At 40.7% G+C, this 23880-nt stretch overlaps 2 protein-coding genes across 4 annotated transcripts in view; one reads left to right on the top strand and one right to left on the bottom strand.

The window, feature by feature from the left end:
• Positions 1 to 20265, bottom strand: part of LOC117882409 (collagen alpha-3(IV) chain-like) — a 134151-nt gene extending 113886 nt beyond the window's left edge. The window contains exon 1 of one of the 3 annotated variants that reach the window (XR_004647004.1): positions 20130 to 20265. Coding sequence is in view for 2 of the 3 variants with exons in the window: in XM_034780568.1 (XP_034636459.1) it covers positions 19645 to 19728 (84 nt within the window). In the remaining variant the exon portion in view is untranslated. Of the gene's footprint in view, positions 1 to 19644; positions 19773 to 20129 lie in introns of those variants that run through there. The other 2 variants (XM_034780567.1, XM_034780568.1) reach the window with 2 other exon arrangements.
• Positions 20005 to 23880, top strand: part of LOC117882411 (collagen alpha-4(IV) chain-like) — a 52219-nt gene continuing 48343 nt past the window's right edge. The window contains exons 1-2 of the mRNA XM_034780572.1: positions 20005 to 20132; positions 21330 to 21369. Of these exons, the coding sequence (XP_034636463.1) occupies positions 20095 to 20132; positions 21330 to 21369 (78 nt within the window). The 5' untranslated portion in view covers positions 20005 to 20094. The remainder of the gene's footprint in view (positions 20133 to 21329; positions 21370 to 23880) is intronic.

Below are 23880 nucleotides of genomic sequence, written 5' to 3'. Positions count from 1 at the left end.
GTACCAGGCAAATTAGTTGAAACAACTGTAGAGAATAAAATTGTCAGACATAGAAGAACATAAACTATTGGGCAAAAGTCAACATGGTTTCTGTAAAGGGAAATCATGTTTTACTAATCTATTAGAGTTCTCTGAAGGGGTCAAACAAACATGTGGACAAGGGGGACCCAGTGGACATAGTGTACTTAAAAAAAGAACAGGAGTACTTGTGGCACCTTAGAGACTAACAAATTTATTAGAGCATAAGCTTTCGTGGACTACAGCCCACTTCTTCGGATGCATACCCTGAAACCTGTCATAGTGTACTTAGATTTCCAGAAAGACTTTGACAAGGTCCCTCACCAAAGGCTCTTACGTAAATTAAGTTGTCATGGGATAAGAGGGAAGATTCTTTCATGGATTGAGAACTGGTTAAAAGACAGGGAACAAAGGGTAGGAATAAATGGTACATTTTCAGAATGGAGAGGGGTAACTAGTGGTGTTCCCCAAGGGTCAGTCCTAGGACCAATCCTATTCAATTTATTCATAAATGATCTGGAGAAAGAAGTAAAAGTGAGGTGGCAAAGTTTGCAGATGATACTAAACTGCTCAAGATAGTTAAGACCAAAGCAGACTGAAGAACTTCAAAAAGATCTCACAAAACTAAGTGATTGAGTAACAAAATGGCAAATGAAATTTAATGTGGATAAATGTAAAGTAATGCACATTGGGAAAAATAACCCCAACTATACATACAATATGATGGGGGCTAATTTATCTACAACTAATCAGGAAAAAGATCTTGGAGTCATCGTGGATAGTTCTCTGAAGATGTCCATGCAGTGTGCAGCGGCAGTCAAAAAAGCAAACAGGATGTTGGTAATCATTAAAATGGGGATAGAGAATAAGACAGAGAATATCTTATTGCCCTTATATAAATCTGTGGTACGCCCACATCTTGAATACTGAGCACAGATGTGGTCTCCTCATCTCAAAAAAGATATACTGGCATTAGAAAAGGTTCAGAGAAGGGCAACAAATGATTAGGGGTTGGAATGGGTCCCATATGAGGAGAGATTAAAGAGGCTAGGACTTTTCAGCTTGGAAAAGAGGACACTAAGGGGGGATATGATAGAGGTATATAAAATCATGAGTGATGTGGAGAAAGTGAATAAGGAAAAGTTATTTACTTGTTCCCATAATATAAGAACTAGGAGCCATCAAATGAAATTAATGGGCAGCAGGTTTAAAACAAATAAAAGGAAGTTCTTCTTCACCCAGCGCACAACTTGTGGAACTCCTTGCCTGAGGAGGTTGTGAAGGCTATGATTATAACAAGGTTTAAAGATAACTGGATAAATTCATGGAGGTTAAGTCCATTAATGGCTATTAGCCAGGATGGGTAAGGAATGGTGTCCCTAGCCTCTGTTTGTCAGAGGGTGGAGATGGACGGCAGGAGAGAGATCACTTGATCATTACCTGTTAGGTTCACTCCCTCTGGGGCACCTGGCATTGGCCACTTTCGGTAGACAGGATACTGGGCTGGATGGACCTTTGGTCTGACCAAGTATGGCCATTCTTATGTTCTTAACATGCATTGATTGATGATGAAGACTTAATTTCATCCAGAGACTCTTTTATATTTTTAAACACACACTGCTATGGTGTAATCCTTCCAGCACTGTGTCACTGTTAAGCTTGGATCACTGTCCATAGCATCTAGGATGCGGCGAAAGGTGTGGTGAGAATAATAAACTTTAAAAGTTGCAATGATACCTTGGTTAAGGGGCTGGAGGAGTGATGTGGTGTTTGGAGGCAGAAAATCCACCTCCAATTTGGGCTGTGCAGCCTGAAGGCTTGCAGGGTGGCCTGGAGCATTATCAAGGATCCGTAGGACCTTAAATGCCAGGTTCTTTGATGCCAGGTAGTGTTCTACTTCATGCACAAAACAATTCTGAAACTAGTCCATAAAAAGCCCTGAAGTGACCCACACATGCCGATTAGACCTCCAAAACACTGGTAGCTGATATTTATCTTTGGCCTTGAGTGCATGGGGGTTCTGGGCTCGGTAAAGGAGCATTGGCTTTACCATAAAATTCTCCATTGCATTTCCACAGATGAGAAGGGTAAGTCGGTCTTTCGCAGCCTTGTAACCCGGAGCAGATTTCTCATCTCACCTCAAAGAAAGGTTCTCTTTGGCATCTGTTTCCAAATAAGCCAGTCTCATCTGCGTTAATAACTTGCCCTGGCTTGTAACCTTTCTCCTCAATGAGTTCAGCCAGCTTGGGTGGAAACCTTGCTGTTGCTTCATGTTTTGCAAATGCACATTCACTGACCAATTTAACATTATGCAGCCCATACCTCCTTTTGAACTTCTCAAACCATCTCTTGCTGGCTATAAAAGTAGATTCCTTGGCTACATTGCTCTCCCCCAAAGTTGACACAGCATCCTGTGTTAAGTGATCATACAATCTCTTAGCTTTTTCTCTAATCAGTGGCCCATCCAATGGAACTCTTTTCTGTGTTTGGTTCCCAAACCACATGTTCATTGCTTTCTCCATCTTTTGTATGGTAATATCACAAGTATGGAACGACATTTTAGCACCTTTGCATTTGCAGCAACACTTGCTCTAATTTTTGCCTCATTTCTCTTCACTATACACACAGTCGACTCATTAAGGCCAAAAGCCCTAGTTACGGATGATGAACCTTCACCCTTAGCGAGCTTATCCAACATTTCCATTTTTGTACTAAAGTCAACCCTTTTTTCTGCTTCTTCACATGTGATGCATCACTTTTTGAGCTACTTTCTCTCAATTTCCTCTTTGAGCTTATGGTAAATACTTATTAAGGTTGATAAACAGCAGGTAAAGGCAAGTGGACAATGTGATGTTTACGATACAATATCCGATCACACAGAGCAGCATGGTGGAGTGGGGGCAGGAAGCACCCAGCAGATTCTAGACATATCTGCGCATCTTGGCGACTGCGCTGCACGATGTAAAAGTGAATCCATACCATATACAAAAAGAAAGGGTCACAATTAATTGTCTGTGCATAACTGAAACCATGCAAAAAAATACCATGTAAATCGAGGCCTGACTGTAATCAAAATTCAGTGCAGAGCTCTGAATAGTAACACAAACTGACACTTTGTAGCACTTTCTGAACTGACCTAGGGGCCACAATGCAGGCTATAAAGTGTGCTGTGACAAAAGTTTGCAAATAAGGAACATTTGGAGCATGAGTTGGATTTTTCATTTTATACTGTTTGGGTGGCTTTAATATTTTCCTTTTATCAAAAAGTTCAGCCTGCAGCTAACTAATATATGTCAAATTCTGATGTCAAGAATAGAATACCTTCTTGGTGGTAACGTCAAATTAGGAAAGTCTAATAATAAATCACATGTATTGTATGGCTTACAAAGTACATAAGGGTGTGATTCTGACTGCCATGCAATGCCTGGAATTCCTACGGAAGTCAATGGAATTGGAGGGTGCTCAGCACCTAGCAGGACCAGCCTCTAAAGTACCTTGGTGAAGCTAGAAGGATACACGGTATATTTATAAGATAATTGCACGTTTGGAATGTAGATGTATTTCCAGCATAGTTCTCTCTCTGATTCACACACAGGGATAACAGAAACTACAGATCGTTATGTCAAAAAATTCACAGAATCATAAAATGTAGGGCTGGATGGGACCTGAAGACGTCATCTAGTCCACTCTCCTTTGCCGGACCAAGCATACCTAGACCATCCCTGACAGGTGTTTGTCCAACCTGTTCACCAAAACCTTCAATGAGGGGGATTCCACAACCTCCCTTGGTAACCTATTCCAGTACTTAACTGACCTTATCATTAGAAAGTTTTTTCTAATTCTAACCTAAATTTCCCCTGTTGCAAATTAAGCTGATTACTTCTTATTCTACCTTCAGTGGATATGGAGAACAACAGATCATCATCTTCTTTGTAGCCCTTAACATACCTGAGGACTTTTCAGGTCCTCCCCCTCTGTCTTCTTTTTCAAGACTAAACTTGCTCAGGTTTTTTTTTCACCTTTCATCATAGGGCAGGTTTTCTAAATATTTTATCATTTTTGTTGCTCTCCTCCAAATTATCTCCAGTTTGTCCACATCTTTCTTAAAGCGTGGTGCCCAAAACTGGACACAATACTCCAGCTGAGGCCTCACCAATCCTGAGTAGAGTGAAACATTTACTTCCCATGTCTTTATTATACTACTCCTGTTGATATACCCCAGAATGACATTAGCCTTATCTATTTTTACCTCTACTGCAGTAAGGAAAACAAAATAATCTATTATATATAATATACATACTACTAACATTATACACTTCATATAATACAAACATAGGGTTAAACTGCATTTATCATGTTCCTTCGACCACTTCACTTCTTACCCTTATTTATCCACTAAAAGCTTTTAGTGCATTGTTTCTTTTATTCTACTCTTTAAGATATTTTTAGTGTATCCTTTATTTGGAATTTAAAAAAAAAAAGCTATGTACCTTTCATTATGGCAGATGTTGTGGATCGGTTTTTCAAAGACAATAAAAGGAGAGAATGTCACAGAATTTTTTTTCATTTATAGTCTATAAATAAACTTTTGTTTCTAAATCGTGCAAAACTCAAAGTGAAGCAAGTGTTTTTTCTTAAGAGATACAGGCATTTAAGACTTAGTAATATAAATTTTCCATTTGGATTCTGAAAAGAGATTTAGGCTATGTCTACACTACACAATTTCATCAATGAAAGTCAGCTTTTGTTGAAAAAATGGTGGAGGTGTACACATTGCATTTAACTCTCTTGCTACGCCGACATAATAAAGTCACCTGAATGAGAAGCAAAGAGTATTTGCGACAAAGTCAGAGCGACATAGTGTAGACACTGCGTTACTTATGTCACCCTAAGTGACCTCCAGGAGGTTTCCCGCAATGCCCACAATGCTCTGGTCACCAGTTTGAACTTCGCTGCCCTGAAGCCAGGTAGACAGGTAGGCAAACCTCCCCCTTTAAAGGCTGGGAATTTTTGAAATTCCTCTTCCTGGTCACTCAGCATGGACAGCTCACATTGCATCTTCCCAGCTGACCCTACCAGGTGCAGTCACAGCTCTGCTCCAGCTGTAGGAACTTTGATACCTACCTTCGGCCCAAAGGCAGGAAATTTCGTGAGAGTAGCTAATTTCATGAGATTATCATGAGACTGACCAAGCACTGGGCTGCCCAAGAGACAGTCCTGGCAGCTCTAAATTGTCCCCTTTTGAACAGTCACACTCTGAAATAAGTATCAGAGGGTAGCCGTGTTAGTCTGTATCTACAAAAACAACGAGGAGTCTGGTGGCACTTTAAAGACTAACAGATTTATTTGGGCATAAGCTTTCGTGGGTAAAAACCTCACTTCTTCAGATGCATCTTCTGAAATAAGACATGCATATTAAGTGACTCTGATGAATGCTTGAGAAACGGTTGGGAAGGGATTTTCTTACAGTCTCTGGTTTTGTCACAGAAATAGTGAGTACTGGAATAAGTTAACTGATTATTTAGAAAAAGTATGATTTTTAAAATTGCCACATGGATGCTTGCTGATCCTATACACAGTCAGTTACTGTAGAGTTAACACAACTTTTTAGAAGGTGATTATTTTTATGTTTGGTGCAAAGTGACTTTTGTAAAGAAATCTGCAAATTACACTTCTACCCTGATATAACGCGACCCAATATAACACGAATTTGGATATAACGCGGTAAAGCAGTGCTCTGGGGGAGGGGCGGGGCTGTGCACTCTGGCGGATCAAAGCAAGTTCGATATAACACAGTTTCACCTATAACGCGGTAAGATTTTTTGGCTCCCGAGGACAGCGTTATATCGGGGTAGAGGTGTAAATTGACATTAATGATGAATGACTAGTACAGAGATATGGCAGAAGTGTTTGCAGATGAACAGTTAGGGTCCGATTTACACACTTTTTTTTACTGATGTCAAATCAATGAGTATACTAAAAGCTCTTTTTAATATCAGATGCTCAGTAAATACCTTTAGGAGTGTACTTTTCATTTTCTAAAGTAAAATTCACTATGTAGCAACGATCTTGCAATCCTTTGGCCAACTGTCTTTATTCTAACTATTAATAACTATTGTAAGAAAGGAAGTAAACTGTAGAGTCTCTAAAATGAAATAAAATAGAAGGCAACAAAATCTTCAGCAGATTCCTATGTCGTACATAAATATTGTAAAAAGGGGCAAGTTATGGCCTACAATGAGTATATAAAAACTCAACAATGAACTTGGTCTCAATCCTGCAACGTATGGTATGTGAAGGAATTGCTGCTTCTGCATGCCACATGCTGCAGGATCACGGCATTTGTCTTGTAAAACTATTGTAAATAATAACTGCACAGTATATCACTTTCATTAAATGTCTTTTTACAACATTTCATACATACCTGCTCCAATCTACGTCTGGAATTAATTTTTAAAAATACCCTTTAAGTAGGTGCCATTCAAGCCGGTCTCTTTTGGTAAACATGATGAGGGTATTTCTTCTCTGCAGAATTAACCTGAGTTATCGACACTCGAGTTAGCCTACCTCAAGTGAGAGTGGCCACACTGCAAAATAACACTTGAACTGCTGTATCCATGCTGTGTTCACTCAGGTGAGGAGGTAAGACTTTGGGGGGCATATCCCAGGCTTCTTTACCTTGTAGTAAACTCTAGAAATTCTTTCCCAGTGAATTGTAGGAGAACTTGTCTCTCATTTCTGGGCACACAGGGGGAAGTGTGGGAAGGGACCTGGATGACTATCAGCACTTGCCTGGAGCTAGCCTTTATATTGTAAACTCTTAGGGGCAAGAACTGTCTATTGCTCTGTTTGTACAGTGCCTACCACTACAGGGCCCAACTCTTCTCCCCATGCACTTCAGTAACAAACTTGATTAATAATAATAGGCTGTGTTACTACTGAGTGGTTGTGTTAGCAGCAGACAAGCTCTGCTAACTCTAGCCTTTACCCTCGCTAGGCCAGCTCACTTGAGATACAAGCTCTACCATACTCAAGAGTTTTAGTGTGTGGACAAGAAGTGAATTTGAGGCAAAGCTCAAGTTATAACTCAGGAGTAAACCTTGCAGTGAAGAAAAGTCCTTAGGGCCTGATTAACCACTACGTTACTTCAGCTTTAAACCAGTGCAATACATGGATACCACCTAGACCCACAAACCATTAATAATCACTTGTGGAAGCCTGAATATTTTAGTGAAAATGATAAATAATCCTTTCTTAGCCCTGCATGGTAAGTACATTAGAGATCCCTTGTACTAAACTAGGACTTGGGGAAACCATGAAAAAGCAATTAAGTAATCTGCCTGCTGCTCAAGGAGTCAGCATGAGGATTAGCACAGAGTTCCCACGCCGGTTCTCATACCACTAGACTAGACCACACGGTAGAACTGTGACTGTCAAAATAGAAACAGAAACCCTGAATTTTTACTACGATCAATAATTCTTCTCTCAAAGGATAAAACAACTCCCAGTGTAATCAATGCCAGTTAACATACCCTGACTGGGGTGGGAACAAGCAAACAAAATGGTGGTCTATTATGGTTATTTTTTTCTCCCAAAACTTGGATGATTAGTTATTTTCAAAGTTCATACCATTACCATAGCCCCACATTCTTGGATCTTGTGACTATCTAAATGGATAGATTTGGGCTTATTTGACATTAATTATTAATTTGATGTTTTCATGAACTCTGTGGTTTGTGTTCCACTGTACTGACTGAAATTTTTAAAAAATAATGGACTATAAACACATGAAACACTCTAGCAATACAAAATTGCATTTGCATAAGATTTTTTAGCACTACCTCCATGGCCAATGCAATTTTTATAGCATTGATCCTGGAATATAGAGGTAATAAGTATAATTATTTTTTCTATATATTGTATAATTATTGCTTTAACAAATCTAGGTCATGAGACTTAATGAAGTTTAGTCATCAGCTAACCATATGGAATAAAGTGGTGGAAATGTCTAAACCTTAGCCTTAGGGATGCTAGGTATAAACTGAAAAGTGTTCCTTTAGCATATATGCTGATTTTATGTTATGTTTTTCTGATAATCTTCTTACCTCAAATAAAATGTCGTATGATCACATATCAGGTTTCAGTGGTGTATGTATTAATACCATAGCAAATATGTGTTTGTTATACATTACCATAGCAAAAATACATTTAAATTATTTTAATGACTTGGTATATCTAATTTTTCTCTTGATAACCCCACTCCATCTTCCCAGTCATTAATATTTGTGCTTTATGGTGACACTTATTACAAAAGATGACACTAGAGGAAATAGGAACGGCAAGTTGTGTTGGTCTAGCACTAGAAACACTGTCTGCCTCAAACAACATATGGTGTTTAAATCTATTTCTTTCTCTCTAATGAAATCCAAGGTCAATTCCCAAGGTGAAATCATATTTGATGGGGGTCCTCCTGGTGATATCCTTTTATACAGGTGTTTAAATATACAGGGTCGGAGTCTTCTCAAACTTAAACTGGGTTTATACCTGTACAACTCCATTACTACTGATGTACACCAGTATGGGAACAGAATCAGGCTCGGGATGTTTAATTGTGTGGTTGGAGAACACCCAACACCTCTCTCTTTCTCTCAGATTTTGCTTGGAGTTCATGTGTGCGTGCAGTGGAGTCAGAGGAGGGCACAATGATCCTTCTTCCCAATTTACACAATCCTCATAAGGACATGATAGAATTGCCATTGCTGTACTTGGAGGACATCAGGGACCGTTCCGCAAAATGGCCACAGAAGAAGCAAGAACTCTATACACCCAGTTCTTTGCTATGAACCAGCCCATGGAGCTGGCTGCCTGGCCTAGAGGTACTGAGCTACACCACACACAGGGATGTAGCAGCAAGGCAATTCACAGCACACTATACACCTGCTAGGCTTGGTGTCCAGCTCTGGCGTGGGTGTAAGTTAACCCTGATAAAAATGATTAACATGATTTGCATGTCTTCAGTCTCAGAGATGCAAAGAGGACATTTCCCTAGGTTCTATGGCGCCTAGCTTGAACCCTCCTGTAGAACATAATCTGAAATTAGCATAGTATTAGACCATGTTATTGTAAATTAAATTTAGATAGTAACCATACATCTACTCCACTTAGCCCAAGAACAAGAAGATCATGTTCTCGTAATCTTTGCTTGAATAACATGTACTCCTTCAGAAAGTTGAGTTTGCCAAGTACATTAATTGAAGACATAATCCCATTTAATGAACATTATGTACCCCGAAGTTTACACTATCTTGATTTAAAAAGCAGAATCCCATTCTGGAATTTCCTAAACATGTTTTACATATTATGATGCATGCCTGGAACCAAATATCTAAGAGGCACAAAATTAAGCTAACTGCAGTGTATAAAAATACTCCAAAAATATAATTGTCTCTTTTGTGCTACTTTATTGCTAAAATCTAATACTTCTCATCTTTTAGTGGTTTTCCCACTTCAATTTCCATTCATCCTAATTTATCATAAAATTAAATAGTAGTTACTGTTCCTTTAAGGTTTAGGAGCGAAAGCCTCCTCATCCAGTACTACCACAGCAGGTTTCCTGGATCAATACTGTGGCAATAGGGGGAGCAATCACAGAGGGGGAGGGAGGGTTTGGGTAAAGTAGTCTGGGAACTTCTAAGGAAACAGATGGTGCTGACTGATCTCAGGAACCCAGGCTGGAGTTCCATGAGTAATAGTCTAGAACCTCCTGCTCCTCCCTATGATAAGGGTTCAAGTGGGCAAGTTTGAGGGGTTACAGCCAGCCTCTTTTTCAGAATCAGAAGAGCAAAGCACTGGTAATTAAGGGGTCTTTATAAATAGCACCCTTCCAGAAAAAGGAAGCAGGTTGGGGCAATGGGTCTCTCCAACAAGCAATTGTGTACTTTATTCTATTATGTATTCTTTGCAAAGACTTTCAGGCAGATCCCTCTGACAATGGTCTCTGATATAGTTTTATTATTGAGGGGAAAATGAATTGAACCCCAGAGCAGGAGGAATTTTGTTACAAATCCCAGAGATGCACTTTTTATTTTCCTGCCGAGCCTAACACAGGCAGTAACAAATCAAAAGGAGACAAAGTGTAATAGACATATTTCAGTTTCTATTCTCCTTAATAAAGTCCATAATAGATTTCCTGGTAGTACTGGCAGTTCACATATTACGGATCCTACTCATGCCCACACTACTGCATTTAATATGATGGGAATTTTATAATTGTTTTTTTTTAAATCAAGGCAAGATAGAATGGGCAGATAGTCCTGGAGTTTTACTAGTGGTGCTACTGATAATGCACCCTGCAGTAGTGCCTACGGGTACCAATTATGGACCAAGGCCCCATTGTGTTAGGAGCTGCACAAACATATAACAAAGACAGACCTAGGCCCAAGGAGCTTACAATCTAAGTAGGTGTGCCGCTTCTCACTCTCATGTCTATTACAGAAACAGGAGGTGAATTCATGCATCAGCGGATGACACTGTCAGAATGGCTTAAGTGTCTGTTGGACAAAAGTTTTTTATTTAAACTCACTCTGGAGCTTTTCTGGTGAGAGTGAGCCTGCTTGTTGGAGAGTGAATGGGTCTTCTGTAAAATCAGTCTTTTATTCTCCTCTCACACTAGTTTTCCTGTTTGAGGGTCTTATTCTGCAGTTCTCGCTCAGACAGTTCCTATGGGGGTCAATCATAGCACTGCCTGAGCAGGAACAGTGTAATCAAGAACATTTAACTTCCCCTTCTTCCACCAAAACATCTGCACAGATGGAGGGGTGGGTGGCATGGAGGGTACTTGGCCCAGATTCAGATTTATAGCCCCATCTTGACCAGTTTATGATTAATTTGAGGATAATTTAACTAAAATCCTACAATTTATCAAGGAGTGTATGGGAATAGGGTGGTTTAAATAGTTTGTGAGCAATATATTGGTGCTCACTATCCTAGAGTGTAGAAATTGGTTAAAACCAGTCCGAACAGCAGTATAGCTAGGCCTTGCATGTCTGCCTATATTTAGCAAACACTGGTTTTTTGGGGGACCTGACTGTGCCTATGTGGTTTCTTCATATTGTTTTTGTTGCATAAAGAGCAAAAGGTACAACAGGCACTTATTACCTCTCAACAAACAAAATACTGATATTGTTCTTTGTGTGTGCAAGATAAATGGGCAAGATTCTTATACTTGTACTCATAGCAATTAGCATCTTACTCCAGGTAGGTCAAGGTACTATTCAGTGTAATTAAGGGTATCAGAATCTGGCCCAAAGTGTTTAAATTGTCAGGCTGGCAGAGTTTCCAAAGGCTGTTCAGTAGCCATGTATCCCCGGGAGTTCCTTCTCCAAGGCTTTTGTCCTTGAAATTATTCAAAGCAGAAAGTCCCATTAGGCTAAATAAATGTAGCCTTCAATAAGAACTATGTTGGAAAGTGTTCAAATAAATCCCCCTTCCTGGATTAGCCAAAACATTCTCAGAGAATTTGGTCTTGTGGAGAAACTTTGAAGAGGTTTTGATTAGCTTGTTCTGCTGCCAACCTTTGTCCCGCTTCACCTCCTCGCTCCTTTCCTAACAGGGAGTCATTTTAATAGAGCAACCTAACCAGGAACTATATTATCCAACTGGTGAGATGCAAAATTTTACTAACAAGTGCCATGCATAACATCACCTCAAACACTGTGCTCGTATATGGCATCTCCTTACTCCCCCATCCATTGTCTGGTGGGCGCAGGGGGTATTAATTTATATTGTAGGTCTTCTGGTTCAAGGACCTGTCTTTTTGCATGTTTATACAATTCCTACCATGCTTTTGGACACTATATAAATAATATTATTTTAAAAATCAGTTCCTAAAGGCCACACATAGGGAAAAAAGAGGCTATGCAATAGCATGCCATACCACTGAACAGTAAAAAACCTTCCCTACCACAAAACGTAACGGGTGGAAATGCAATGTAGGAAAAAGGGTGCTGGCCTTCTGAAAGTAGATGGAGTCAGAGAACGACCACTATATGTAGCATGATCCCCCTGCAAAGTGACGCAAGTTCTGACATAATGGTAAATTGTGCTAGAAACGGACTATAACAATATTAGCTTTCTCAGAACAAGCCCACAATACACACTTTGATTTCTGTTATCAATAGTTCTGGAAGCACCAAAGATGTGCAGGCTACATTTTTTTTAAATGGCCACTAATATTGGGTGAGTTTCAAGTTGGGCTCCCAAAATAGAGACAACTTTTACAAATTTTTGCCACACATCAGTTGATTTTGTGGCAATCTGTTTGGCATGCAGATGTCAAGGAATGATATAATGCAACCTACTGCTCCAAATCCCAGTATATTTTGTTATGTCAGTTTTCTCTATGTTGTTCTGTGTAAAAGTGGAGCACATATGGCCACAGTTGGTAAATTTTCATTTGAACAGAGGGAAAGAATGTCAAATAAGTTAGGAAGTTAGCCTCTCTGTGCCAGTTTTGACAGAAGCTTCCCTACCCTATCACAGAATTGGTAGGTAAAAGAACAAAACGAACTACAAATATAAAGCTGAAAAAATACAAAAACATAATATAAATGATCAGGCAAAATGGAATCCTTTCAGTGTATTTAAGAACTGTTGTGGTTTTAAACAGTTAAGAAGAAAACCAACAGCCATTGAGTTTTGCACCTGATTTCTGGAATCACGTAATTTATGCCAACATACTGAGTTTATTATTATTACTTTGTTAAATGAGGATGGTAGAGTGAAAAGGTGCCAATAAAACAGATAACCAGATATCCTGTAGTACTTGCACTTAACAGCAGAGTATTGTGTGTCAAGGCCATGTTATGATAAGACATCCCTAGGTCTAAGTTGCCACTGTAGTTCTTCCACAATAAAATCTGAGTATGTTTGTGACTATCTAAGCTGCAAAGCAGTGGAGAATATGACCCAATTTTTGCTCTGCAAGTGTAATAATTTTAATGATCTTTAAGATATAACTTGGATTATAGTTTTGTTTTAACATATACCTTGTGTATTTGTAAGAACAAGACTATACGTCAAGAGCTGACAATTCATCTGTTATGAATTTTATCATGGCACAGTAATTCATTCATTCGAGTGTCTTATTGCAATTATAAAATGCATCACGGAGAGGATTTTTAAATTATATCCCTGTTAATATAATCGGTTCTGAGCAGGAAATTACCGTAGTTGTAGTGATGTAACAGTTCTGAATACCAGATTTCCAGACAGAATACTTAATTTTTCTTGGCCAAGACACAATAATAGGTCAGATGTCAGCTGGTGTAAATCGGGATAACTCCGCTGTTTCAATATGTTGACTTCAGTGTAATCACTGATTTATACCACATGATGATCTGGGCCAATAAGAGTAATTTCACACTCCAGTACTCAACGTCCTACACAAGGGTGTAATCAGCATTTGCTACACTTAGCACTGTACCTGTTGCTTTTTATGTGGTTTGCAGTGGACTGGTGACAGCTAATTATAGAGACAATCAAGACCAGTGCAAGCCAGCCCCGGAAGACAACCACATTTAGAGGCCAATCCTGTATATCATAAATAGGTAACATTCCTGCTTAACTCAGGAATGAATTGTATAAGAATTAACCAACCCAACAGCACACTTAACCAGGAGTGTATTTTTATAGAGTGGTTGATTAACTGTGTTATACATTTTCAAATGTACAGCCTCAATGTCAAATGAGGCAACTGTGCAAATCAGGGCAGATAAATCTCAGTACCCGAGTGTTCCCAAAAGCATGCCTAAGGGCAAGTGTTATAACTTTGACAACATTTTGCCCCTCCTACATCTTGGCTCATTGTCAAAGCGTACCATTCTGCATGACATTTCTAGCAGACATTGGTATAGGTATGCTTATGGACCACCTACAACATAATTGTGTTAATTTTTTTCTTCTGATATAACTTTCCTGTTTCATATTTCGAGACATATTTTATACTATAACTTCATTAAGGTTTATTTAAAAAAAAGACAGGTCATCATAAAAAAGAATCATAGAAACGTAGGACTGAAAGGGACATCGAGAGGTCATCTAGTCTAGTCTGCTCCACTCATGGCAAGACTAAGTATTATCTGGAAGACCATCCATGACAGATGTTTGTCCAGCCTGCTCTTAAAGATCTCCAATGATGGCGATTCCACAAGAAGATCTCATAAACATTTGCTTTTCAACGCTGATGTAGTCAAAACTGAACTAAAAGGGAAATATAAGCCTGCTACACTAATTTAGCTCAGAGTTACAGAACATACACATAACTGACTGTAAATGAAAGAATTAGAGCAAGTATTGATTTCAATGGGCTTCTTATGCAGGATCAAAGTGGAAATAAATTTAGTTGTTTTAATTATTTTTAATTAAAAATTAAAGCTTCAACAGCAGTCTTTTAAAAGATTCACATGCTCTCTCCTTTTCTTTTAAGCAGAGATTTTTCTGAGCTAGAAGAACTGGACTCTAATAATATTGAGTATTTTGTTGACAAAACTTTTGTTGGCATCTGCCATGAATGGATTAATTTTGTATTTATTTTATATTATGTTATGAATACACAGTGTGAAGTGTTACTGGTTTGTCTTTAGCAACTGGATCAGCTAACATGTCTTAAGCAGGCTAGTCACAGTCTGAATGGGAAATATGACAGTTAGTCCCGGGTCACCTCTTTACTCCAGGGAGAAAATATCTGCATCAGCCCTTCACCTGGTGTGTATTACCTTCCCATCTGCATCTGCTCTGCAAGCACTTTTGGGGGCTGAGTAAAGTTTCTACTTACTGCACACCTTTTCCAGTCTATCTGCACAGGTAGGAGAGAAGGCTGCTATCCTTCCACACAGTAACCCACAATGTAGCTAGCACACACATGGAACGGGGGTATAAAATATGCTTAAGGCAATAATTTGGTATCAAAGATACTGTACATAAACTGAATGTACAGATTGCTACTCATATCTGACTTTGGTGTATCAAATGACTCTGGTCTGATCTGCTACTGTTTCACTCAGTAATGAGAGCCAAATTTGACCCTCAAATCCCTTCAACACAATGGAAAAAAACTATACACATTTTTGGTTACAGTAAGACACAAAGAATGAAACATAGTGGACCCATATACTTTTGCAGCCTACTTACAGATGTTAGGTACCTAAACACTCTGGAAAAATCCCACTAGATGCCTATCTGCATCTTTAGGGCCGTAAATATCTGGCACTTAGATACCACAATGATGAACATAGTACAAGAGCCTAGAAAGACAAATTAAGTTTTCTGAAAATTGATTTATATATCTGCAGATAACACTATTGTATTAACTACTTTAAAAAAATAACACATCTGACATTTACTTCTATAACTATTTGATAAATTATGGAAGTAGATTAATAGGGCATAAGAGTGCCATTTATTCAAAACATTCAAAAAATGAAAAATATTTGATTTTCAATGAACCTATCCTACGACATCTGCTTCTCTTTGTTAATGCCCTTCAAACCCTCCACTAGGTCCGCCATCAAGTATACCTTCTACAATTCAAGTTGCCAAATTGCATCTTATATATTACTTTATACCATCTTTTCTCTCTCCTACAAATCCAGCTGTTTTATTCTTAAGGACTTTATAATTGATTATTATATTCTCCACAGGAATTAATCACTCAGTTCCCCCAGATTCTAAAGCTTTCTATCTTAGGTTTTATCCTGCCACCCATTACCAAAATATCAGAGCATCTTCCATGTAAAATTGGTAGCTATAGTGAAATCTGTAGTGGACTTCATGGAGTCTCTAGCACTTCTCTTGTCTTGAGATCAAAACACTGCTTTCGGTTGGAGATTTGGTTTTGATTTTTTAGACTGTACTAATTTCCTCTTTGGGTTTCGAGGTTTATTGGGTAACAGGGGCTTCAGTATTGAGAATTTAATTCTTATAGTAGAAAAGCTTTTTCGAAGAGCACGGTTTTGCAGCATTTGCTAAAGATGCTCAGACTCTGGATTCACCTCGTCTCCTCTGGAAGTTTGTTCCATATGATTTAAGATGCCCTCAACCTACACTCACATGCTTTGTCCACAGTTTATGTTCTGCATTGTCCCACAGGAGCACAGTAGTTCATAGGTCAAAATTTGGTCTTTAACATAGTGGGGGATTGATCCACTAATTGCGTTGAAAATTAGTATCAAGGCCGTGAACTGGTATCAGAAGGTAACAAGGAGGGACTTGAACATGGGCCTGATGTGCTCACAAAGGCCTAAGCCATGGAGAAGGTGGGCTGCCTTATTCTGTACCAGCTGAAGCTTGTGCATCATCTTCATATTCTTAGGATCTGGGGACCATCTTTTTAATCACATTTTTGTACAGTTACTACCACAATGGGGTCCAGACATAGACCTCCTAAAAAAAATTTGAGGTAAAGAATGCAAACAACAACATTACAGAAAATGAGAAAACTCCCCAACACATTCCAGAAAGCTCAAGCTCCTCAGGGCAGGGATTGTGGCTTCCTACTTGTTGCAAAGAACTGTGAACATCACTATTGTCATATAAACAATAAATAAATATCACCACTACCACCACCACCCATTATAGTTTTCACTCTTATCTTTGGATAAACTGTTTACTGACATACTAAAAGAAACAAACCTGCAAAACAGTCTATAAACATTTTGTGGCTTATGTCTACAAGAACAAAATGTTCAGAAGTAGTTGGACATTGTTCACTAGTTAAATATTTTACTTTACTTTTAAAATGTAAACAAGGATTTGTCATAATGACAGTCCAATCAAGAGGAGATGGTTCACTGATAAACAAGCTAATGCCAATTGATATTAGCAACTAAAATCAAATTATTATTATTATTTTTAATAATCTCAGGTTAGGGAGTCTCACTTTTGATCCAAATTGTTATCAGCTGGAAATATCTATGCAGAACTGATTTCCTCACTTTAGACAATACTGGCATGCACATACAAGAACAGCAATTGAGGTGACTTTGGATAGGAACCTGATCTCAATTACCCTGCTGTAAACCAAAAATAAATCTATTATATGTTTCTCTCACACAAACATAATTGAAATCAACTGAACTGCCAAAGAAATATTGAACCTAGTAGAGTTCTGAACAGACCTATGACAGGTTTGAAACAAGTTTGCTGAAAAATATGTAATGTATTGAAAAGGAAAATACAACTGTGATGCTGGATCTTCACTAAAGCAATTATTAAGTATGTTTGATTACCTTAAAAACAAACACGTTGATCTTGATTAAATGGTTAAAGTTTGTCTGCAAGTTCCTTGTGCCAGAGAAGAAATATCTGAATATGTAGAAAAAGTCACCTGAGAGTCATTTATTTAATTTTAAATACTTTATCCAGAATGGGTTAACAATAAAATAGCCAGAATATTTTAAGATAGCAGCAATGACTAAACAATCTTGTGCTAGGAATCTTTATACCAGAAACTGTTTAAATCTATCAATGAAAAATAAAGAATCAACATATTTTTATTTATATCATGGACTGCTGAATATTTTATAATTCCACCACAACTATACAGCATTACTACTTCTCCATTGAAGCACTAAAAGATAATTGTGACTATTTTTTAAAAGGGAAAATAAACCAATTACTATAATGCAAGAAATTTAATATGGAAATTCAACAGAAATTGCTAATTTCATCAGTTTACAATTTGACATACAGCAGAAATGTTGCTGGCGAGCCACACCTAGGGTTACACAGTAGCATCCAACCACAAAATAGTTACCTCCTGCTCCACTGTCAGAACAGATGCATTTGCAGGGATTAATGGCCAGCCAGAGAGGATTGGAAATCCCTCTAGTCAGCTTGCTCTCAAGGGAAAGTTGTGTACTAAATTGCAGCGTAGGGTAATGCAGATGGTACCAGTGTTAAAATATGAATCAAATAGGCATACTGTATATTATAAAAAGTTCAAACTGAGGTTGATGTAGATGGTAAATGGTTCTTCGTGTGTGTGCGTGCGCGCGTAGAAAGATATAGAGCTACTAATATACCATAAAAGGAAGAAGAATTACTATTATTAACTAAATAGTCCTGTACCGCAACCAGATTGAGGCTGCCCAGGTAAAACTCCACACTGGAAACAGAATTAAGGCTCTTATCTTGGTCTTTCTGGTGACGAAAGTTGATTACTCAAATATTGCAGAAATAACAATACTGAGTCTCTCAACAGGTACAAATTACATTATTTGTGAAACCTTGGGAAATGAGTTGATTATTAATGCAATCAAATTTGTTCTGGGTCTCTTATTTTTTTTATTTTTAATATTTAGTATTATGTATCTGAAATAGCCTGAAATAAAATACTGACATTTAGGTGCTTAGACATCAGGCTGTTTTACATATTACAAGTTTTATCCCATGGCTGTCCTTGTGCATTTTATGTAACAATGTTTCACATATGTGTGTGTGGGTATCTGAACTATAAGTGTTACGAAGCGATATTTTATTTTAATAAAATGCCAATTCTGAACTGTAAAACCATTGTATTTTGATAAACAGAACATTTTGTTTTAATAATTACGTCAGATCCTGCATTCCTCACTCACCATAAATCAAGGTGGACTTCAGTGACATGTTTAATTCTGATACAGACACACACCCCCCCTCCCCAAAATAAAAAATCCTGCTGGATTTCATCTGTTTTCTCTTCATATGGCCGTGACTCAGGAAAGTGTCTCTCTCCAAGAAGTGCATTTAAACACGTTTAAAGCAAAGCATGTACTGAAGTGCTTTACAGAATCAGGCTCTAAATTACAAATTAATTACCTGCTCTATACTGCAAAAAGAAGAATAGGAGTACTTGTGGCACCTTAGAGACTAACAAATTTATTAGAGCATAAGCTTTCGTGGACTACAGCCCACTTCTTCGGATGCATATAGAATCTATATTGGTTACTTCTCCTAAGCAAAAGCCCCAGGTTGCTGCCACTGAAGTTAACGCCTCCATTGCCGTCAGTGGCAAAGGTACCCAGCACCAATTCCTTTCCACTGCATATACCAGTAACTTTGCCTATGACAAAAATGTCGGGTTTTTGCAAGAAAGAAGTTGAAAGGACAGGGCTTACAGCGGCGGGGTCGGATCGCAAGGGCTCAAAGACTGACTGGGCGAAGAGAAAACAATCTCCAGCGGGGCTGCTGAGTGGCGCGCTTGAAACACGGTTTTAACCAAGTTTCTGATCCTAGATTATGACAGCGGCCTTCTGACAGCCGCCGCTCCCGTCACTTTTTTTCAGATCACTCTGAGCGCTGCTTCAGCACAAACAACAGCTACAACCAAGAGCTGCTTTTTCGCTTGCAAAAAAATGAGCTACAGCGAAATGACCTGCACCTTCTCCGTCACTTCTGGCCCTTCCCACCCCCGTCAGGCCCATAATTACAACACGTGCATAGATGGGGTCAGCCACTGATTTGGGTGGGTGGGTGAAATATCGCCCCCTGGCACCACCTCCAGCGCCCACACAGCGGTTCCCGCCTCTAAACAGCGAGTCACTAGCCCGGCGGCAGGGACAGGTTCCCCCCGCGCGCCCCGACCCTCACCTTGGCGGAGGCGAAGCCGTCGGGCCAGCGCAGGCTGCCGAGGAGGGCGAAGAGCACCAGCCGCAGGCAGCCCCCGCGGGTCATTTCAGCACCAGCGCGCCCGGCCAGGCCACCCCGCGTCCAGCAGCGGCCGCTCCAGGGCTGGGGTCTCTCGGGGAAGCCGGGGCGGGGCCGGCGAGCCCTCCTGGGCGAAGGGGGCGGTGGCTGTCCCTACGAGGCCCCGCGGAGGGAGGCCGGGCCGGGCGGGGAGCCAGCCAGGGGTTGGGCACCCCCCCCGGCGCCGGGGGCAGACGGGCCAAGCGGCAGGAGCTGCGCGAAGGGGCGGGAGCACAGGCTAGCGGGTATCTCTGGCGTCTTTCCCACAGCAGCGACTCTGCCTCCGCCTGGAGTCCCTCCGCAGCAGCCCTGCCAGCGGGCCCGGGAGAGCCGCCCGCCAGCCCCCTCCGCGGCATGCCCAGCGCAGGGCTTCTTCTAAGCGCTCCTACCTGGTGGGTACCGTAGAACCCAGGGCGTGGCGCCGCCGCTGCTGGGGGTTTGCTGGGATCCAGCCCTGGGTGTCTTCTCATCAGCCTCACGTGCGCCTTGCTGCCAAACGGCACAGTGTGTGAGGGGACGGCAGGGTGGGAGGGAATATCTTGTATGGACCAGCTTCTGGTGTCCCACGGAGATCTCTCCTTCAGGCTGGAGACCAATAGCAGCATTTGGGAACATTAATGGTCATGCTTTGATTTGAGTGATAAGGAAGAGCAGACTGCCACTAGTTTGCAGGCAGTGTTAGTGCCGCTCTGCTCTGTTGGGCATTTTCAAAATCTTGCCAGGGGTCACCACTGTGGTTTAATTACCTGATAACTTCACGTTGCTTAACCATTTACTTGTTTCTAATGCACCCAGTGGCAGTATAGCTTGTCTTTTCCTGTGGTCACTATTCCTTTAGTTCTTTCCACAAACTTTTTGGTTATATACACACACAATCTGTGTAGTACTTCTGCATAGTTTCTCCCAAGCATAAAGGCTTGAAGGATCAGGGCCATATTGTGTATTGTAGTTGTTGGCCAAGAACTTTTCCCTCCAATTTTACTTAACTTTTGATTTGTGCATGTCCAAGTCATTAAGGGCTGGGCTGTAATTTATAATTCAGCTCCAACAAGGCCCAGCATGTAGCCATGCTGCCCCAGAAGCAGGGCAGGAACCAAATTGTTAGTGCGTGCCAATCTGGCCCCTGCTGCTTTCTTGTTCTGGAGAAAACTAAGTTGCACCAGATGTCTTGATGGTGTAATATCCCCCTGCACAGGCTCCTTTGTGCTAGTTGCTGCATTGTAGGGGCAGATGCAAGGCTCTCCCTGTTCCCCCCCCCCACCCTTGCTCACCTGAGCATGATGGAGAGTAGCAGTGGGGGTGGTGGCAGCTGCTCTCCTCACATTCTAACTTTGGAGATGGGAGGGGGGCATTAAACTCCTTACCTGCCCCCTGTAGACAGGGGCACTGCCTAGCCTAAATTGATGGAATTACACAGTACAGTGGCAATTACGTGATGGCATGTAACCCATTAGATATATTCCTTTTCAGTTGATAGTCATTTCAAACCTATCTGAATATTTAGGCATTTACCACTTTTTAGAGTTTGTGTTTTGTAGTGGGTTTGGTACTGACAGTTTTAAATTAATGTAGCCCTTTCTTTCTACCAGGTGGCTAGTGACAGTTTTTTCAGTGCAACAAATTTATGGGGTAAGTGATATGGATGCTAATTTTAGACAGTCAATGCTGCACACTTCAACCAGGTGGCATTCCCTACCAAGATGAATATAGCTGTCTCTCTCCCCACATCCAAGCTGTGGCCAAATCTTATTACTTGTCCCTCCACATTATTTCTAAACTCCTTTTTCCTTTCAGGGCTGTGGCCAAGTTGCTTGTCCATGCCATAACTATAGTAATCTGCTGTCCAGTCTCATTAATACTGACCTTGGTACCCCACCCCTGCCACATCCATCCAAACCCCACTACCAAAATCATCCTTCTTACCTTTTGCTTCAAGCATGTCACCTGCCTTTTCTAATCACTTCAGTGGTCCCTAATCTTCCCTCTAATTTTTCCCATACGTGTGCAGAATGAATTTTGTTATGTGCACCAATATGGAGGTGATGTGTGATGGGGCTGAGGGGTTTGGAGTGTGGGAGGGGGCTCAGGGCAGGGGTTGGAGCATGTGAGGGAGGGGGAGGTCTCTGACTGGGGGTGCAGGGTGTAGGAGAGAGCTGAGGCAGAGGCATGGTGGGGTGAGGGCTCCAGATGGGAGTGCAGACTCTGGGCTAGGGCCAGTGATAAGAGGTTTGGGGTGCAGGCTGCCCCAGGGCTGCAGCAGGGAGAGAGGACTCCCCCCAGCCCTCTCGCACCACAGCAGCTCCGGAGCTGGGGGAGAGCGTGTCTCCCCTGCCGCCGCAGCTCCAGAGCTGGGGCCAAGGGGAGGTGTGACGCCCTTGATAGGCTGCTTATGTATGGAATGCACTTGTTAGGCTGCTTACCTTTGGAATGCCCTTTCCTTCGGAATGCCTGTCTGAATTTGTTTGCCAACCCATGTACTTTACCTCATTTGAATACCAACTAAAAACTCACTTTTGCCATGAAAGGGAGAAGATATGTAACCCCTCCAAAAGAGAGCAGGACCCAAACTATCAAGGCATATATATGCCTTACTGAGTAATCATGGGACCACCCTGCTACTCCCATCCTTCCTCTCACTTTTCTTTTCCTATGCTATTAAATATAGACTGTATGTGTAACCCACTCCAGCACAGTACCTACCCTTTTCCCTTTCTAGATGCTGGTTCACATAAGTTAAAAGCTTATTACTTCTACTTGCTAGAAAAGTATTCCTTTAGCTCAAGTGATAGAAGCTCAGGCTTTTAGTGCTGAAAGACTTGGCATCAGACCCTGCTGAGAACCAAATGTGGGGTTATTAAATATGCTTCCTGGGGAAGGGAACATGTCCACTATATTTTGAAGTCAGTGGTACATTTTGCAGTACTAAAAATAAAAAAAAATTGTTTAAGGAAACGGTTTTTAATCTTTTTATCCCAAAGACGATAATATTCTGATAGAATCCTTATTTATTCATATTTTAGAGCAAATTTGAGAAGAGCTTACAAAAATCTTTAATTGTAATTTGATCTAGATACTGAAAGCCAGAGAAAATTGAAGGAATTAACTTGGAAGTTAGCAGAATGAATTCAAAATTGCCAAACCACAGTTAGTCATTACCATTAAGAAATCAATATTAACAATTTGAGACACTACACTGGGATTTATGAAATAGGAAATAAAGAAACACTATTAAGGCTACAAAGTGAGGCACTCAAAAGTTTGTAAATGTTAGCATTAAGATAGGCTTTGCAACCTTAATTCTGCCCCACATGCTTTATAATGTAGTTATACATTATCTCATACTGTTTTTCCTCACAGCATTCCTCCCTTATGGAGTTAGAATCATAGAATATTAGGGTTGGAAGAGACCTCAGGAGGTTATCTAGTCCAACCCCCTGCTCAAAGCAGGACCAACACCAACTAAATCATCCCAGCCAAGGCTTTGTCACTTCAGGCCTTAAAAACCTCTAAGGATGGAGATTCCACCACCTCCCTAGGTAACCCATTCCAGTGCTTCACCACCTTCCTAGGTAAATAGTGTTTCCTAATATCCAACCTAGACTTCCCCCACTGCAACTTGAGACCATTGCTTCTTGTTCTGTCATCTGCGACCACTGAGAACAGCCTAGCTCCATCCTCTTTGGAACCCCCCTTCAGGTAGTTGAAGGCTGCTATCAAATCCCCCCTCACTCTTTTCTGTAGACTAAATAACCCCAGTTCCCTCGGCCTCTGCTTGTAAGTCATGTTCCCCAACCCCCTATTCATTTTCGTTGTCCTCTGCTGGACTCTCTCCAATTTGTTCACATCCCTTCTGTAGTTGGGGGACCAAAGTGGACGCAGTACTCCAGGTGTGGCCTCACTAGTGTCGAATAGAGGGGAATAATCACTTCCCTTGATCTGCTGGCAATGCTCCTGCTAATACAGCCCAATATGCCATTGGCCTTCTTGGCAATGAGGGCACACTGCTGACTCATATCCAGCTTCTCGTCCACTGTAATCCCCAGGTCCTTTTCTGTAGAACTGCTGCTTAGCCAGTCAGTCCCCAGCCTGTAGTGGTGCATGAAATTCTTTCTTCCTAAGTGCAGAATTCTGCACTTGTCC

Source organism: Trachemys scripta, chromosome 9, assembly GCF_013100865.1.
Source record: "Trachemys scripta elegans isolate TJP31775 chromosome 9, CAS_Tse_1.0, whole genome shotgun sequence".
Classification (NCBI taxonomy): Eukaryota; Metazoa; Chordata; order Testudines; family Emydidae; genus Trachemys; species Trachemys scripta.
This window is presented reverse-complemented; position numbering and strand designations above follow the sequence as displayed.